General features: G+C 60.1%; 2 protein-coding genes across 4 annotated transcripts; both read right to left on the bottom strand.

The window, feature by feature from the left end:
- Positions 1-2,111: 2,111 nt before the first annotated feature.
- Positions 2,112-5,286, bottom strand: LOC309408133 (PHD finger protein 13-like; the record flags this gene model as incomplete). Its single annotated transcript, XM_082003885.1, has 5 exons — positions 2,112-2,394; positions 2,507-2,545; positions 2,864-3,479; positions 3,648-3,740; positions 5,155-5,286. 5 exons carry the CDS (start codon positions 5,284-5,286, stop codon positions 2,168-2,170), a joined length of 1,107 nt encoding a protein of 368 aa, XP_081860011.1. The 3' UTR covers positions 2,112-2,167.
- A 1,279-nt stretch (positions 5,287-6,565) lies between these two features.
- ABCF3 (ATP binding cassette subfamily F member 3) lies at positions 6,566-17,624 on the bottom strand (the record flags this gene model as incomplete). 3 transcript variants are annotated; one of them, XM_082003787.1, is made up of 21 exons in its annotated part: positions 6,566-6,724; positions 7,536-7,623; positions 8,003-8,135; positions 8,740-8,831; positions 9,035-9,123; positions 9,723-9,855; positions 10,190-10,234; positions 10,477-10,553; positions 10,724-10,924; positions 11,073-11,128; positions 11,753-11,775; positions 11,982-12,038; positions 12,388-12,447; positions 12,988-13,068; positions 13,275-13,541; positions 13,816-13,938; positions 14,055-14,152; positions 15,949-15,994; positions 17,013-17,096; positions 17,168-17,315; positions 17,552-17,624. In XM_082003787.1, the coding sequence occupies 21 exons, from the start codon at positions 17,622-17,624 to the stop codon at positions 6,566-6,568; spliced, it is 2,133 nt and encodes a 710-aa protein (XP_081859913.1). The 3 variants fall into 3 exon arrangements, with proteins under 3 accessions (XP_081859913.1, XP_081859911.1, XP_081859912.1); XM_082003785.1 differs by having other exon boundaries at positions 15,949-16,004; positions 17,017-17,096; XM_082003786.1 differs by having other exon boundaries at positions 15,949-16,001; positions 17,017-17,096.
- Between the last annotated feature and the right edge of the window lie 626 nt (positions 17,625-18,250).

Genomic DNA, 18,250 nt, shown 5'->3' with positions numbered 1-18,250 from the left:
TACCTTGAAGAGTCACAGCGAGGGTGCGTGGACAACTTCCCCCAGCCATCGGACCCACTGTTTCTTTGGAGTAACCCATGACGCTTACGACGAGTTGGCTGCAGCCTTGGGAAGAGGCGCCCATGGAAGAGGTTGTCCCCAAGTCCAGAGGACGTTCCTGGGGAGCAACCCCCATGCGCCGCAGCAGGGTGGGGAGGTGGGCATTGCTCTTGTCAAATAAAAGATGTATGGGCCTGCTCGTTCCCTGTTGTTTGTGCGGCTCGGTGTTTACCCGGGCGGCGGGGAAGCAGGGCTGGGTGAGATCCCCACACCAGGTCCCCTCCCAGCCATGGCAGAAGGGGAGCACTCGGGTCCCAGAGAGACGTGAGACCCAAGGCCACCAAACTATGCCAAAGCCACTACCGTTATGGCAAAAGTACTTTATTATATACATAAGACTCCAGCCACACTCCACAGGGCAAGGACCAGAATTTGCTATTTTACATATCAATACAAAGTAACTATAAAAACATAAAGCACTTTGGGGCCCAGGCTTTCCACAGGAGGAGAGAGGCACAGGGATGAGCCTGGGGGCTGCTGAGTGACAGGGGGCTGCCCCACACCTTCCCCCAGCTGTGGTCCCACAGTAACCAGATGTGCAAGTAGGAAAGAACCCAGTTAAGAAATACGGATACAGGCAAGTGGGGGCTGTCCCACTCCCTGCTGTGGGCAGCAGCGTGCTGGGGCCGAGCTGAGTGTCACCGGGACAGGAGCGGGGTCTGTGTCCCCCAGGAAAAGTGCAGAAGGCACATGGGCCAGGCTCTTTGGAGGGGCTGTGAGGAGGCAAGATCTGAGGGTTAGTGCATGTAGGGCCCCGGGAAATCAGACGCACACACACCGTGCACAGGGAATGTGGAGATGGGGAAAGCCTGCCACTGCCAGACTTAACTGGGAGCTTGCGAAAGGGCATGTCCTGTGTCTCTGGAGCAGCAGTTGCATAGCAGAAGGGGCTCAGGGCCCGCTCTTGACAAGTTGTTAGGTTTCACTCTATGTCCAGGAAAAAGAACTAACTTCTGGGATGGAGGGAGTGCTGGGAAGGAGGGCCTTCCCAGCTCCTGGCTCCATCTGAGCTCAGGTCTCAGCATCCAGCTGGTGTTGAAGCAGATGCTCCACCAGACAGCCCTGCAGGCAGGAGCTGGCCACAGGGTGCAAGCTTCAGTTGTTTTAAACTGGGGGTGGAAAACATGGAAAGCTAACCAGAGCACTCTCTTGCTCCCCTTCCAAAGGGCTCCCAGCCCTGCCATGGCCAGCTCCAAAGATAACTGCTCAGTCTCCTACCAGGAATCCCATGCCCCTTTCACACAGGAGACTTCAAGTGCAACTGGAGAATATGAACCAAGGAGGGCTGCTCAGCAAGAACAGCCTTTGCAATTACCTACCAGAGGATGCCTTTGCTGCTCCTGACCCAAGAGGACTATGCTGCAGCCGTGGGCACAGCAAACGAAACCGGGAGCACCACAGGCCAGGGAAGGACCTCCCCTGTGCAGCCTACAAGGCTGATGAGACAGAGGTGGACGGTTCCACCAACAGCCCCAAGATGCAGAGCCCCAGTCTGCTTCAGGCATCAGCAGGACCCAAGTCCCTTCCCCTCCCACCCTGGAGAGCGGCACACTACATGGAGGGAGCTCACCTGGGCTGCACCTACTTGCTGGAGGAGAGCTTGGGTCATCGGGGCTTTGCCATCGCAGCCCACCCGAAGGCCTGAGGCAAGGAAAGGGAAATGGTGGGGAAAAAGGAGGAAGGGGAGTCACATCTTGGGATAAGTGTAAGCTTCCACCACACCACAGAAAAACTACTTGGACTAGGTTCTCCTCGGCTGCCCTGGGGGAAAGGCACTGAGCCAGCTTTGTGCGAGGACAGAGGTGTTTCTGAGTGACCTACCTAGTGCATGGCTGGACCGTCCTCCTCTCCCCCCCACACCTCTGGGGTAACCGAACTCCGTGGTCAACGCATGGTCCCCAGGAGGACGCACGTGGCAGCTCCCAGGAGTCAGAAGTGCAAGGGGGACAGGCCAGCCCTGCGGCCCAGCCCCTCCCCTGCCATTACTGTGCATTGATTGTCTAGCCAAACGGGGCTACAGTCTTCGGTTTAAAAAGGGGACCCCCGGCCTCCCCGCTCTGGAGGAGCTTCAGTCACAGAAGCGCTTGCGGGGCACCGTCCGAGCTCGGTTCGAGCGGCGAATCTCCTGCTTGGCATCGCGGCATCGCTGGCAGATGAAAACCTCAGGCACGTTGGATTTGCGGATCTTGGCACAAGAGAGGTGGATCCAGGTAGCGCATTCGTTACATTCGATCATGGGCCTCCCTGCGAAGGGCTTCAGGCAGAAGCAGGTGATCAGATCCCAGGCATCGTCGTCTGGTCAGGGAGAGACAGGCACCCGTCAGACACCACCTTACCAGCGGCAGGTCCAGCTTGTAGCCAGACTAGCCAGTTCCACTGCTGTTAAATGGGAGAGCCCCCCACTCACCTTCTGCTTTGGTGTTGGGAGCTGCTGCGAATTCGACTGCTGAAGTTGCAAAAAGGTGGAAAAAAAAAGAGAAAAAAAATAAAGACCAGATGAGCAAGGTGACCCTACACCCCACTTCAGGCACATTTCAGGTCTGTACCGCTCGCTCTGCCGAACAGAGCTGCCAAAGGGCAAGCCAGCTCCCTGCCCTCTGCTCTTCAGCCCTCTCGAGTCCCAAAGGTAGTCCCCTTGCTGGGAGAGGCTCAGGCCATCGCCAAGCCCTCCCTGCAAGCCCCTGGGTGCCTCCAGCTGAGAGAGGGCAACATTTGGCACTGGCTGCAGCACAACAGGGCCCTCTGCACACCCTCAGACACTCACCACTAAGCTGGGAGCTTCCTCTGCTTGCATCTTCCCCTTCGCTTTGGTCCAAGGTACTACAAGAACTGGGGCTTTTCCTCCCTCCAGAGCAGGAGTCGTGCTCCTTTAGTGGAGCGTCATCTCCTGCTGGCTTCTCGGTCCCTTGCGCTCCGTGAATCCAGTCCTTCTCCTCCTTCATCAGCTCCTCCAGGAGGGCATTGGGCTGGGGGTCCCCAGCCGGGTTGAGGGAAGGTTCTGAGACCTGCTCTTTCACAGGAGGCACCTGACCCTCCAGCGCAGCCAGCTCCCTCACCCCGTCCTGCTCTGCCCCAGAGCCCTTCCCAGCACTCAGTGGCACCCTCTTCTCCACCTCCTGCTCCAGAATGAGCTTCTTTGCTGGTGGTTTCTTCCGTTTGGTTTGCTGGGGCCGGACATCATAGAAGCTGGTGGGGAAGGCAGGGCAGCTCATGAGCAGGCTGTTGTCCACAGCACCCCGGGCCATGGTATTCCTGCTCCTCCCATCATCCGTCAGGACATGGCAGTCGGAAGAGTGGGACGAGGCCCAGCTATCGCTGTCCTGAGTGCTCCCTGTGCTGTTCTGGGGACTCATGCTGCCTCCGTGGGTCCAGGGCTCATTCTGCAAGAGAGGAAGATGCAGCACTAGCAGGGGAGAGCCCAGCGCAGACATTCAGGGTAAGAAGGAAGGGGTTGGGGATGAAGAATGCAGACCCAGCTCCTAATTCTTCTCCTGGAGAGTCAACCAGTCTTTTTGCAGACAAACACCCCCCACCGCAAGCCCGCTTACCTCTTCAGGGTAGGGGATGTAGCCTGCATAGGCCAAAACGAAGGTGCAGAACTGGTTAAAGTCCTCCACTGTTCTCTGTCGTTTCTGCAACGGCTGCAACAAACGCCACGTGTCAATTAAACTCCCTGGATATCCCTACCTGAGCCGGGTACCACAACCGAGCCTGGCGCGCAGCCCTGGACCACCAGGCAGCTACACAAGGTGGTGATGTTTGGGTCACCCCAACAGCCATCCTTCCCGTAACCCATCTGCACCATCTGGCTGGCCAGATGCAGCCCTTCCCTTTAAAACCCAGATCACGGGACACACACACACACAATGACGACACGATGGGACACCCAGAAAGCGCAGCAGCCGCCGTGAGTCAGGGAGCCCCGGTGCCGGGGACGCTCGCCCACAGCCGGCTGGGAGGGCGTCCGGCGATTTGGGCTTCCCCGGCTGCTCCCGGGAAGAGCCCGGCGCCACTTGGGACAAGGTCCCGGGCACGGAGCGCCGAGCACCCGCGGCCCTGCGTGCGGGACCGCCGGGAGCCCGCGGCAGGGCCAGTCCCGCGCCAGCGCCCCCCGAGCCAGGGGCGGAGGAGCAGACCCCCCCGTCCGCCAGCCCCGTGGACCGAGGGGAGACGCCAGGACCGGGCTGCACGGCTCCCCCGCGGGAAGGCAGCCGCGGACCCGCGGGGGAGGGGAAGGCCGGGGAGGGGGCGGCCCGCCGCCGCCCGTCCCCGCGCCGGGCACCTGATGGCTCCCAAGATGGCGCCGCGCTCCCGGTCCTGCCCCGACCGGCCGCCGCCGGGGGGGGTGGGGGGTGTCGACCCCACCCCCGCACACGGACACCCCCTGCACGAGCAGCACCCGCCCCGGCACCCCTCCCCCTTCCCCGGCACACAACAGCCCCCCCGTTCACACCCCACCCCCCCCCCCGCAGCCCAGCACCCCCCCAGCTCCGGGACCCTCCCCCCCCCCCGGCACGGGCACGCACACGCCGCGGCACAACCCGGCCACGCAGGTCCCCGGCCGCGCCGCCGCACCCTCACGGACCCCTTGTGCCGCTGCACCCCCACCCGCGCCCACACGCGCGCGGCCGGGGCACCATCCCCCCCCCTCCGCGCCCACAGCCGCCCCCCCGAGAGCTCCTCGCGCGCACACACACACACACACACACACACACACAACCCCCCACGCACGCACACACACAGCGCTGCTCCCCCCCCGCGCACACACGCACTCTCACACACACACAGAGCCCCCCCCGCCCCAGCCCTCCCTCAGGCACAACCCCCCCGCAAAGCCCTCCTCCACACACGACCTCCCCCCCCCAGCGCACACACACACGACGCCTCCGGCGTAAAATCACGCGACCCCCGCCGCACAAACACACACGGACACGCGACCACCCACCGCTCCCCCGGGGGCACCCGCGCACCCCGTGGCGGCCCCGGGCCCGCGCACGGCGCCCCGCGGGCACCCGCGCGCAGCCGCCCGCCACCGCCCCCCCCCGCCCCGCTCACCTCCTCGGGCACGGGCGACCCAGGGCTGGGCACGGGGCTGCTCCCCGCCGAGCGCGGCCCGCCGCGGGGGAACGGTGCTCCGGGGGCGGCGGCCCCGCGCCCCTCACCTGCCGCCTCCCCGCCGGCGCTCATGCCGCCCGGCCCGGCCCTGCCCGGTGCGGTGGGTGCCGCCGCCGGTCGGAGCGAGGCTCGAGCACCGCCCCGGCCGCAGGGGCGGGACCACCTGGTGGCGGGGAAGGGGGGGCGGGGCCTCGCGCCGGCCGCCCCGGTGGAGGCGGGGGGGGGCGCGGACAGGGCCGGCCTCCCCACCGTCGGCACCGGCCCGCGTCCTGCCCCGCACAGCCCCGGGGCACTCCCCGCCGCCGGGCGCCCCCCCCCCGCCCCGGGCTGCACGCGGCCCGGCTCTGCCCCCTCCTACCGCCCGCCCTCAGCCCCGGTTTCTCGCAGCCCCCAAACCACAACCAGACCCAGGCTGGCACCCAACCGGGAGCCCAGCGGACCGCGGGCACAGCACTACACCCCGGGGGGGGGGCAGCCTCCCCGGCACCGCAGGGCAGCCATTTAATTTGGCGAGACCCATCTGGAAAGTGTCTCCCCCAGGCAGCCTTATGCCCCCCAAATTCAAGGCCTACAGCCCCCCAAGGAAAGGAGAGCGCTGCACCCACTGCGTCCTGGCTTTATTTACACCGCAAACTCTGTGCAGGCGGGCAGGGAGGGGTGCCGAGCCCTGCGCCCCGGGGCCGGTTTGAAAGGCAAGGCTGGCAGTGAGGTGGGACCGGCGGCGGGAGCCGGGAGCGGGGCCCAGGCAGAGCCGAGCTCTGGCTCCCTCAGCACGACAAACACAAGCACCTGGGGAGCACGGAACAAGCGCCCTGGCTTCCAGGGGCTGGGGGAAGAGGCAGGGGTCTCTTTTAGCAGCAAAGGCCTCATTGCCCTCCAAGGGTGGCAGAGGGGACGCGGTGGCATGTGATGGAGCCGGACTAGTGTTCAGCCACTTGAACAAAAAAATAAAAAGAAAACGGCAGAGGGGGAAGCAAAGAAACATGGAGAACAGCTCCTCTCCTGCCCTCCAGAGCACGGAGCTAAACCGCAGGGGTTGGGACGCAACGCCTTCCCTCCTCTCGGCAGAGCAGCACCTCCAGGCACAGCCTTTCCCCCGTGCCCAGCGCCAGGCGCAGCCCTGGCCAGCGGCAGAGCCCCGGGCCACGCGCAGCGCCAGGCTCCTGCTCCCTCGCTGTCCTTCCGCCCGGCCCCGGGAGGGGAGAGCAGTTCAGGTGGCAGTTTGATGGCATGGCTGACAGTCCATGCGGGCAGCAGCGTCCTCAGCGCTCTGCCAGGCACAGTTGGGATGGATGCCGAGGCTGCCGAGCTTCACGCTCCAGCCCCCGGCGCAGTCCGGCTCCCGCCTCCCTTATAGGAAACCTTCCTTCCGGAACTGCTCCTTCAGGATGTCCCTGTACTGGTCGAAGCCGCCCTCGATGCGGGTCACAGTGGCATTCTCGCACACCCACAGCTCCTGGCACACCAGGCGGATGAAGCGCTCGTCGTGGGACACCAAAATCACACCACCCTGCCAACACACAATGGGGAGGGAAAGGGAACTTAGCGGAGCAGAACCCAGGGCCCAGCGCTGCTGGCACATGCCCGGTCCAGCCTGTGCCCAGGACCTCACGTTTCCATCCGCTTCAGGGAAAACTCAACAATACTTCGCTGGCAGGGACCTAATCCCAGCCTTTCCTTCCTTCCTTCAGGGGGACAGTCAGACAACGTATGGAGGAGGCATGTGCCAGCAGTAACAGATCTAGCCTCCCCCCGCAGAAGGCAAGCGCAGGGTTTGCTACTGGCTCTCCAGGTCTCTGACAACTGCAAGGATGGAGATTCCAGGTGGAGTCAATGACAGTCAAAAGGTGGCTGGACCAGGCCCTGAGCAACCTCAATTAAGCTTTTCTTTCACAGGAACACTGTCCCAACCCAGGCAACTATAAAACAGTGAGAACCAGGTTGATCACAGTGGTATCTCAAGGAGGTCAGCCATAAAACGTGCCTAAGGAAGATCCAAGAGGCTGCAAGGCAGGACTCGGCGCTGCATGCAGCACCTGAGAAATCACAGGGTGTAGGTGACTGGCCAAGATGGGAGACAAGGTGCTTTCCGGTCTGCTGTTGCCTCTCTCAGCCACCCCTCGCCAAAATCAGCAAGTTAAACAGACCACCAGGATGGACAGCTAAGGCCGAAATGTGACTGACTCTTCCCAACATCTGTCCTGGACTTGAAGCCACCACTGGTATTCAACTGTCCACCTCTGGCTGAGATGCCAAGTAACACAAGCTGTAGGCTGCAGGGCGCGTTAGAAAACCAGGAGATCTCACCAAGGGAGCCTTACCCGAAACTTATTCAGTGCCTTTGCCAGTGCCTCGATGGTCTCCATGTCCAGGTGATTTGTCGGCTCATCCAGGATGTAGAAGTTTGGACTGGAAGAGAAGATGGCTCTGAGCATGCACTGGAACAGGCTTGGGCTTGGTCCACACCCCTTCACACTGCAGGGACCTTTACCAGGCTGCTGCGTTAGCCATGAAAATCCACAGCCACCGGCATTTGTGTGGCCCCAAGATCAGCATTGCCCAGCTCCACAGACACCTCTTATCCCTGTGAGCCCAAAGCAGCAGGAGAAAGCCACCCACCTCCTTCCACACAGTCCTCCCAGGGTGACAACCTCCCTCCCCACAGAAGTCCCAAGGACAAGGCTTCCATGGGGTAGCAGAAAGTCCCTGGATGCCCACCTTCCTCCTGGTGAAGCAGGTTCCAGGGATGGAGCCATGCAAAAATTAACAGCATCTGGGAGAAAATTACCAGGACATAGTCATCTGGGCAAAGGCCACGCGACTCTTCTGACCTCCAGACAGGCTGGCCACGGGACGCACGGCCAGCTCCCCTGAGACGCCGTAGCTCCCCAGCTGATGCCGGTACTCCTCCTCCGTCTTCCCTGCAGGAGCATGTCACAACACAGCTATGGCACACCCGGCGTGACACAGGGCCTTCCGCGCCGTGAGCTCGGTGGGCGCCGCAGCCGGGCAGCTTGTGCCAGACCAGCACGGCGCTGGAGGAATTTAACAGCGGCCTCCTGGCAATTCCCTCCCAAGCAGGGGGTTTGTGTGGAAAACCTGACTGACACAATCAGGACAGGGGCTGCAGGGCTGGTGACTGACTCCAAATGACACTGCCCCCAATTCCCTGTCACCGCGTTATGTAATGTTAAGTGGAGAAGAGAGAGGGACGTTTTGGCAGCTGGGAAAGGGGGAGTCGGTGCTCGTTGTGTGCCCAGCAGGAAAGTGGGTCATCTGCCCCCAAAACCTGGTCATGGTAGAGCACCAGCCTGACGGTCTCCAGACTGCCGGCTACCCCTGCACAACCAGCTCAGCTTCTCAAGGCTGGTGTCCTGAACTTGCACTTGACCTAGAGCAAGCAGTGTTCCTTAATCACTGATGTGATAGAGCCTTCTGCCCAGGGCCACAGAACAAATCAGTGCCGCTCCGCGCATGGCAGCGAGACCTCAGTGGCCTGTATCCCCTGGGATCCCCAAAACTCACCTGGGAACTTTCTTGCCAGCAACTCTACAGCACTGATGTTCAAGTCCAGTTGATCCACATGGTGCTGGCTGAAATAACCGATTTTTAGGTTTCTGCAGAATGAGAAAAGAGGTCGGGAGCTGGTACCAGGCCCTGCAACCACAGCGCTCACAGCTGCAGCTACAGAAAGGGGGGCCTATGCGTGGGTGTGCAGGACCCATTCCCGACACTCGGGCAGCCGTCACTCCAAAGCACAGCCCAGAAGCCCTCCAGCTGCACCATTCCTCCCAGTCCCCCAGCCCTTCCTACCAGGTACCTGTGAGCATGTCTGATCCCTCTGACTGGTGCCAGCTCCCCCATTAAGATCTTTAGCATGGTCGACTTGCCAGCTCCGTTTTCCCCAACCTAGAGAAGCAGCAGCAGCATTGGAGAACGTGAAACCCATGAAGGTACTTTGGCGAGGGGGGCAGTGATCAGGGAATTTCGGCTCGCTTGGACGATCACGCAGCAGAGGGTGGGCCGAATGAGTCTAACCAGTGGCTCCAGCTACCTGGAAGCTGCATTTCTATCACTGAGTGCTAGAAGATGTTCCCTCCCCAACCCTCGAGCCTAAGGATTACCTGGTCCCAGCCTCATCTGCAAGCAAATAGTGTCTCTCTGCTGCCCCATCCAACGTAGCAGGAGCTCCCACTACATGCTGCTGTCATCGGCTAACTAACGGAGAGTTACAGAGAAGATGGACACAGTCTCTTCTCAGAGGTGCCCAGTGAAAGGATGAAGGGCAACAGGCTCAAGTTGCAAATTCTAACAGGTATTAGTAAAAATGTTTCTCATAATGAGGATGATCAAATGCTGCAATGGGAGAAATACTCCTCCTTGGAGACATCCAAAATTCAACTAGCCAAGGACCTGAGCAACCTGATCTAACATCAAAGCTGGCCCTGCTTTGAGCAGGGACCTCCCAAGGTCCCTTGTAGCCACCATTATTCTGCAATTCCACATACCACACAGATGCGGGACTCCAGGTCAGCAGAGACGGAGAGGGAACGAAAGATGTAGTGACTTGGGTCATAACAGAAGTCTACTTCGTCTAGCTGCAGGATAGGGGGGGAGAACTTCTCAAAGCCATCAGGGAACCTGGGAAGGCAGGAAGAGGTGAGAGATGGCCAGGACCTTCAGAGACCCTCCTCTCAGCCCCCCGGGACAACTGCTGCAACCCTTCAGATGGCGAAGGGGGCTCCCTACCATGCAGGGCCTCTGGGAAGGATGGTCACAAGAAGGGGTGACAGATCGGCAGCCTTGGTCCCGGGAGGGGACCCAACCTAAACATGGGGGCCTCTCTGGGCTCCCTGACAGAGTAAGGCTGGCCCGCAGGAAGGGGTGGTTGTCCCAGCCAGGACAGAAGCCAGGAAGAGCTCAAGTCAGAAATGGAGCCAGGCACCCTCCAAGCAAGGGCTCAAGAGACACTTACTTCATGATCACCTCAGACTCCTTATCCACAGGTTTCAGCTCTGGCCTGCAAGAAGAGGAGGCAGGTAACTGAGATGCCTCACACTGGTGGTCTGTGCCCTCAACCAGAAGCCCAGACAGAGTCTTCAGCTCTGCAATGCCTCACCCTAGCCAAAGCCTCTGGACCAGAAACAGAGCACCCAAAGCCCAGATCACCCCAGTGTCACCCAGGTGCTTTGGGAACGCCTGTTTCTTCCCATGAGCTCTGTCCCCTTCCCACCTACAGACAGGAGCTGGACAGGCACTCACAGCTTCTCCAAGAGCTTGAGCTTGCTCTGCACTTGGGATGCCCGGTTGGCGTTGTAACGAAAGCGGTCAATGAACACCTACAACAAAAGAAAAGCATCAGAGAGCCGCAGGTCCCCTTCAGCCACAGCCACCCCACTCTGCTGCTAAGCCTCCTGCAACAACAGAGCCACATCCACAGGTCTAGGAGCATGGAGAAAGGGACAAGGCTGGGAGAAGAGTGCCCAGCACTACTGGTTTCGCCCAGTACCTGGATGTGCTCACGGTACTGCTGCTGGGCTTCGTACTCTCGCTGCTGGTTCTTCAGCCGCTCTTCTTTGATCTTCATGAAGTTCTCGAAGTCACCACGGTATGTGTCCAGCCGCTGCGAGTGCAGGTGGATGATGTCCGTGGCCACCGCGTTCAGGAAGTTTCTGTCGTGGGACACCACGAGGATGGTCGACTGCCAGGTCTGGAGGAGACAGCAAGAGGGAGCCCTGAGCATCATCAAGCTAGCATGCAAGGCTTGGTCCCACCACCCGGCACGGTAAGACGCCAGCCTGGAGGACATCTCCATCCTTTGCCCTCGCTCTGTCCCAGGGTCTCCCGCCACCCCCTACCTGCAAGTAGGTCTCCAGCCACAAAATGGCCCTCACATCCAGCATGTTCGTTGGCTCTGAGGGAAGGGAGAGAGGCACTGAGGTCAGGAGGGATGGCGATGGCTGGATTACCCTTGTTTACACAGGAAAGGCTAGTGATCAGCATCGTGGAGGAAGAGACCCTGCGTGGGGACCTGCCCCCACAGCTCAGGGGACTCACGTGTGTAGGGTGTGATGGGGTGTGGGCACAGGGACTAAGGCTCAGCCAGGGATGCTCCCCTGACTCCATACTGGCACCCAGACCCTGGTGCCCAGCAGCAGCAGTGCCTCGTCCAGACCCCCCACCCAAGCTGGGCACCTCCCCAGCGACCCAGCCCAGCCCCAGGGTCACCCCCTGAGGCAAAGGGACTCCCCCCAGCGCGCCCTGGCAGCCAGGGCCCACGACAGGGCCGGGCGAGGGAAGGGACTGGTTGGGGCATGGTGACATGCGGATCACCCGGCTGGGGCAGTGAAAGCGGCCGCCCCACACCACCACCAGCTCTGCCCGCTGTGCAGAGGAGCACCGACAGCCCTGCCAGTCCAGCCCTGTCACGCAGGGCTATTTTGAGCAGGCAGCTAAAGGCCACGGTGCGTTCCCAACCCCAGCAAGGGCACAGGCAGCCCAGCAGTGGAGTCAGAGGGGACTCACAGTATCAACTTACCATCCAGCAGAAGGAGATCTGGCCTAGTCAAATCAAAGCACAGGCATCAGAAGCAAAAAGAGCACAGGCTCAGCGCAGAACGTGTTTCACCACACACACAGAGCTGCGATGCCTCCAACCCTCCCCACCCCGAGAGCCTGAGTTGAGGACCCCCAGCCAGCACCCCTGAACCTCGCAGCACAGACAACAAGGAGGGTTAACCCCATGGCATGAAGGCTTGGACACCAACCTGGCAAAGAGGGCTCTGGCTAAGGCCAGTCTCATCCTCCAGCCTCCAGAAAACTCTCTGAGGAGAAAAGAGGTTGCAGAGGGGGGATACTGTTTAACACAGAACAACTCTGCATTTGCCCACCTGCCAGGCTCCCTGCTCCCCCGCGGTGCTTTCAGCTCTGCTGTCACCCAGAGATAGTGTGTCCCTGCAGAGATCTCAGGCACAGCACAAGATCTGTGGTCCAGCAGGCAGGTGGCTTGTCTCCCCCAGGGCAGGAGACCGCATCGGAAGGGCAGGAATAGACCCTGGCTCTCCCACAGGCTCCCGTTCCGTAGTTACAGCCACAGCAGTGCCTAGCGGCTTGCTAGGAGCGGCGTCTCCCCAGACCCATTTCTGTCTCAATGCCTAGAACCCAGAGACTTACTTGGTTGTCTGTTGTTGCATCTTTGCATTAAAGCCCAGCCCAGCGAGAATGACGGACGCCCTGGGGAAAAGGGAAGAGAACTGGAACCCAGCTACAGCATCCAACTGCAGAGCATAGTCTGAGGTCTCAGACCCACGGGCACCAAGGGGACTCTGTTGCATGGTTTAAGGCCATTCTGGTGCAGGAAAACTTCCCTGCACACTCAAGAGCAGCACTTGGCTGGGAAATGCAGCCCAGCAGGACACAGCATCCACATGAAGTCCCAGAAGATTTGCAAGAAGCTTTCAGCTCTTTGGCCAGGAATAGAGTCACTGCCACCAACATTCCAGAAGCGTTCCCCAGGCACCAGGAACCTGGGCAAGTCTGAGAGGAGCAGCAGCAACAATGCAAGCCATTTGGGGAAAAAAAAAATCCCTCCAGCTTCGTGGGGAAGCTCGACTACCCCTAACCCAGCAGAGCTGTGACAGAAGAAGCGACAAGAAGAGTAGAGATGACTACCCCTGTTCCCACATGCTGGATCCCAGGGCCACAGTATCACCCTTCCATGCCCCATACCGCTGCCCATGCCAACAGACAGCAGTGCCCACAGGGCTGTCTCACCTCGCTGGGGCCTTGTCTGCCTCAATCTCCTCCAGTTTTGCGTAGATCTCCGATAGCCTGGCACCTTCTGACCCTTCTCCCCTAGGGCAAGACAAAGAGGAGCGTGTGGCACTGATGGGGGTCAGGGCTTGAGTGCTGTGGGAGGCTGATCTCCCCAAGCAGGGTTAAGGGGGGCAAGACAGAGCCCAGCCCTGCTGGAACCCTCCATTTGAAGGGAGAGACCTCAGAACAAGATCTTGCAGTCAAGAAGCCACAGAAGGGCTTGAAACCCGGCAGCAACATCTCACCTGCCAGCATTAACCTTAGCCGTCAGATCCCGCTCCTCCCGCAGCAGGCTCTCACGAGTGGTGTCGCACTCCAGCACACTCTGCAGCGCCGGTGTCTCGTCCCCTGCCACCTCCTGCTCCACGTGGAGGATGCTGATGTGCGAGGGGATGCGCAGGCTCCGGCTGGCGATCATCTTCAGCAGCGTGGTCTTCCCCAGGCCATTCCTGCCCACCAGCCCGTAGCGCCGTCCGAACGCCAGGTTCAGGTCTGCTCCCGCCAGTAGGACACTAAAGCAAGAGAAGAGGCAGGTACCTGGTCAGACTGCCCCACGGAGAAGGAGATAACCAGCAGCGACCTGCCCCAAGCATATTTCAGGCTGCGCTGGGGCCAAGCAACCATCACAGACTTCTTCTGCCCAAAGCCAACAGTGTCAGGTGCCCACCTTGCTTCCTGATCCTTCCCACACCTTCTGTCATTTCCCAGCCACTCACCAATCCAGTCTCAATGACCCGTAGTCCAAAGCCCAGCCAAGATCTGTCCCACCTCCCCACCTGCACTCACCGCTCACCGAAGGACACATCAAAGTTCTCGATGCGCACATCATACGACTTGTTCTTGCCTGATGACTCCATGCGAGTCTCCTTCTTGCTGGCAGCTTGGCTGGCAGATGCCTCCTCAAGGACCCTGCGGGCAGGCAGAAGAGAGAGGAGGGGGTTCAACAGGAAAGGTCCGGTACAGCTAGATCCCAGCCACACTCAGCAAAGCGGGATGGGGATGTTTGAGGCACCCTCCATACTCACAGAGGGCCAGATGACTTCAGGGAATCCCGCTCCAACCTCTTGTCCTGCTTAGCTTTCAGCCTGGCTTCCGCCTTCTCCAGTTTCTTTGCATTCACCATCTGGGGCACAAAGCAGAGAGTTTAAAGAAGAGAGAGCATCTTCAGCAAAATCCCAACTCCAGGAGAAACCCCTCATGCCTGGAAGGAGTGAGGGCAGGAAGGAGGTAAGACAGGGGAACTGGGGCAGATTCAAGCACATTTGGAGGAAGCCAATCAGGCCAGGAAGTCACTTCAGGAATGAAGTCCTAAATCAGCTGCTCATACACAGCAGTTTTGCCTCAGCAAGGCAAAGGGTTTGGCTGACCCTAATGTCTGGCCAGTTCCGTAGTTCCAGGGACCTGGGTCAGCCCAGTCACTTCAACAGCAGCAACGTGCTATCCCAGCGCCTCCTCCGCTATACAGCCTTGCACCCACCCTCACCCTGGACCACGAGGGGTTTCCCTTCCCGACACATTAAACTTTAGCCAGTTTGGAACAAACTCAGCTTATGCAGCGGATCAATCACGACAGAGACAAAAAGCATTTAATTAAACCTGAAGCCAAGAAGGAGCCAAGTGTTTTAACCTGGCCTCTGGTCTTTGCCAGGCTCTCAGCCCACTCCAGCTTATTCCTGCGTCAAGTCAAATATTTGTGGCTGACCAAGAACACTCCTAGATATTTCTAGGCAACTCTGCAGCCACCAAAGCACATTACAGACCTGCACGCTCAACTGAAGAGTGTCTTGTTACTGGAGCTGTGACCCCATACCTACAGACAGATTGAGTCACTCTGTAAACTACACCAAGCTCCCTGAATCTCCCAGTAAGACATGTCCTCCAGAACTTGAGAGGCCTCCCAAGGCCTTCTCTGAATCGTCTCCAACTTTTCTGAAGATCCTTTTTGAGTTGCAGACATAAGAGCCAGAGAGCAAATCCAGCAGCAACAACTCCAGTGCCAAAACCAGCAACAGCTGCCAGCTTTCGCTTAAGACTCCCATTCAGACACGCGGGGATCACGTTAGGTCTCAGCCTCCAAACGAGGGGTTCTTGTCCTCAACACGTTACCCCAGGAAGGGAGAGCTCTACAAGAGACCAGCCTGGTACAGAGAATGCCCACCCTGTGCAGTGAACGCCGTGCTTGCTTTGCAGATGCACAACCACAGCTCTCCCCGTACTCAAGACTCTGGCACATCCAACGCAGAGGGCAAGCCAGGTCGCTCCTGAGCAGCTATGCATTTCATCAGCAAAGATGTTCCGATTTCTGCCAGGTCACAGAGCTTAACCACTTCCAAACTTCTCCACTCCTGATCTTATTTATCAAATCACAACAACCCACAGCCATTTCAAAAGCTGGGCTTGCAACCTTCCAGCAGCAGCTCTCTGGAAAACAGCTGCTCCATGCTAACTCCCCACCTGTAACACCCAACATCTAACCATTAGCCAGGATTTTATCTCTCATTGAATATGGTAAGATGTCATCCCAGTGCATGCTATTTCCTCAATCAAAGGCCTTGCTATAGAAGCCAAAGGTCCTCGTGAAAGCCAGAGAAGCTGCACTCTGAGGACCACCACTGAATCAACCACGCTTTGAAGCTCATTAAGAAATTACAGCAAAATAGATCTTGTCACACTAATAGGCCGTAAATTCCTGGTGAGCCTCTTTACCAGACCAAGGTCAAGAATTCCCCAAATTACAGTGAACCTGATGATGAGGAGCAGTACCCCCTGCAGCTGTGTCCCTGGCCAGGACGGCTGCCTATCCTGGCTGCTCTCCAAGGGCGAGGTGACCGGAGCAGGGCAGGTCACCTGCAGCCCTGTGTGTTAGTTGCCCCCACCAGGTCTACCAGCTTATGAAGGAGGGCCCAGCCCCGCACTCACCGAGGTCTGGCCTCTCTTCAGCAACAGCCCCGGCAGCAGGTCCACGCTGGCATCTGCTGCAATGAGATGGTTGGGCTGGTGAGCACACGCTCCATGGACGTTCCACCAAGTGCTATCTTAGCGGCTGCCCACGACCTGGTGCTGGTTGACAGCCAGCTGAACATGAGCCAGCAGCGTGCCCGGGTGGTCAAGAAGGCCAACAGCGTCCTGGCCTGCATCAGAAATAGTGTGGCCAGCAGGAGCAGGGAAGTGATTGTGCCCCTGTACTCAGCACTGGTGAGGCTGCAGCTTGAATACTGTGTTCAGTTTTGGGCCCCTCGCTACAAGAAGGACGTTGAGGTGCTGGAGCGCGTCCAGAGGAGGGCAACGAAGCTGGTGAGGGGTCTGGAGAACAAATCTTATGAGGAGCGGCTGAGGGAATGGCGGTTGTTCAGTCTGGAGAAGAGGAGGCTGAAGGGAGACCTCATCGCTCTCTACAACTACCTGAAAGGGGCTTGTGGTGAGGTGGGTGTTGGTCTCTTCTCCCAAGTAATCAGCGATGGGATGAGAGGAAATGGCCTCAAGTTGTGCCAGGAGAGGTTTAGACCGAGTATTAGGAAAAATTTCTTCACTGAGAGAGTGGTCAAGCATTGGAATAGGCTGCCCAGGGAGGTGGTGGACTCACCATCACTGGAAGTATTTAAAAAAATATGTAGACGTGGCACTTCAGGACATGGTTTAGTGGGCACAGTGGTGTTGGGTTGACAGTTGGATCTGATGATCTTAAAGTCTTTTCCAACCTTAACGATTCTATGATGGGGCAGAATTGTGCCCTCTGCAACGGGATGAGGGGACTAAGGGCTGGCTCCTCTCCCCCCACCCCTGCTTACCCTGCAGGCAGCCAGGTGCTGCTGCGAGGGGGAGCCTGAGACACGTGGTGTGTGGGGGGAACTGCTCCCCCAAGGTCAGGCGAGCACACACGCAACGCCCCGAGCCCGCCCTTGCTGCCGGCAGCCCAACGGCGGGATGGGAGCTGTGGCGGACACACACGCGACACACAGCTGTGGGTCTCTGGTGGGTGCCACTCACCATATCCATCGGTGATCTGGGAGAGCTGGATGGGGGCATCCAGCAGCACCTGGCTGCAGCGCTGGGCCCGGCCCTCGTCCCTGCGAGGGAGGAGAAGAAGGGTCAGGAGGGTGTTTGGGCGGGCGGGGGCTGGGGCGGGGGCGTCCCTTACAGCTGCAGGGTGTTGAAGAGGCGCTGGCAGATCTCCCGGATGGCGCCGTCGTCCTTGGCGTCCTGCGACACCTCCCGCAGCAGCTCCCCCACCGCCTCCACCAGCTCGTCCACCGACTCGAAGTCCGCCGCGCTGCCGTGCAGGATCCCTGCGGGCACACGGCGCCGGCGCTGCACAACCCTCCGCTCGCGAGCGCGCGCTGTCGCGACGGACGGCCGCGTGTCGCGATGCGGCCGACAGGTGGCACCCGCCCGCTCCCGCTACTCCGACACCCCCCGTCCATCTGTCGCGACTCGGACGCGGCCGCCTGTCGCGACAGCGGAGAGGTGTCGCGACATGCGGCGAGGCGGGATGCCGAGCCGCGGGGAGGCGGGCACCGCTCACCCGTCACGTAAGCGAAGACCTCGCCGTCCAGGTCGGGGAACTCGCTACGGAGGATGTCGGCGCACGACGCCATGGTGGAGCCGGAGCAGGAGCCGGCCGCGGTGCGGCCCGGTGCCGCCACCGCACGGAGCCCGGCACCGCGGCAGAAGCGGAAGGGACGGCGCGGGTGCGGGGGCTGCCGGGAAGGAGGCGGGCGGCCGCCATGCGCGCGGGTGCCGCTGGGAAGTGGAGTCCGAGGTGAGGCGCGCGTGCGCAGTGCGGGAGCCCGCCGCCACGTGCGGGCCGGTACCGGTGCCACCGCGGGCGGGGAAAAGCCCCGGGGACGGGGGCGGCCAAGCACAGCCCCAGCGCACGGGCTGGCTCCCAGAGCAGCCGGTGTTGGGGCGAGCAGTGCAGTCCTGTTCAGGGGAGGGAGGGTTGATGAGGGTTTGCTGTGTGTCCCCCACCTCTTTTTCAAAAGTAAAATAAGCTTCAGCTCTCAGACTTGTTCCTCACCACACACAGCCACTACAGCGTGGTTTGGGTTTTTTTTAAGGCGCTGGGAATACACAGCCAGGGGCAGGGCCCCATGTCCCTGTGCAGGCATGCCCCTCTGCTCACAGGCCTGGGGTGAGGGCAGAGGGGCCCCAAGAAGCTGAGCAGCTGCTTGTACCTTCAGCTGCCAGGCACAACACCCTCCTTGCCCCCAGCCTCCAAAAG

The sequence above is a fragment of the Phaethon aethereus genome (genome assembly GCF_964289735.1).
Source record: "Phaethon aethereus genome assembly, chromosome: 9".
NCBI classification, from domain to species: domain Eukaryota; kingdom Metazoa; phylum Chordata; class Aves; order Phaethontiformes; family Phaethontidae; genus Phaethon; species Phaethon aethereus.
Note: the sequence above shows the minus strand (reverse complement) of the source record. Positions and strands in the feature narration are given on the sequence as shown.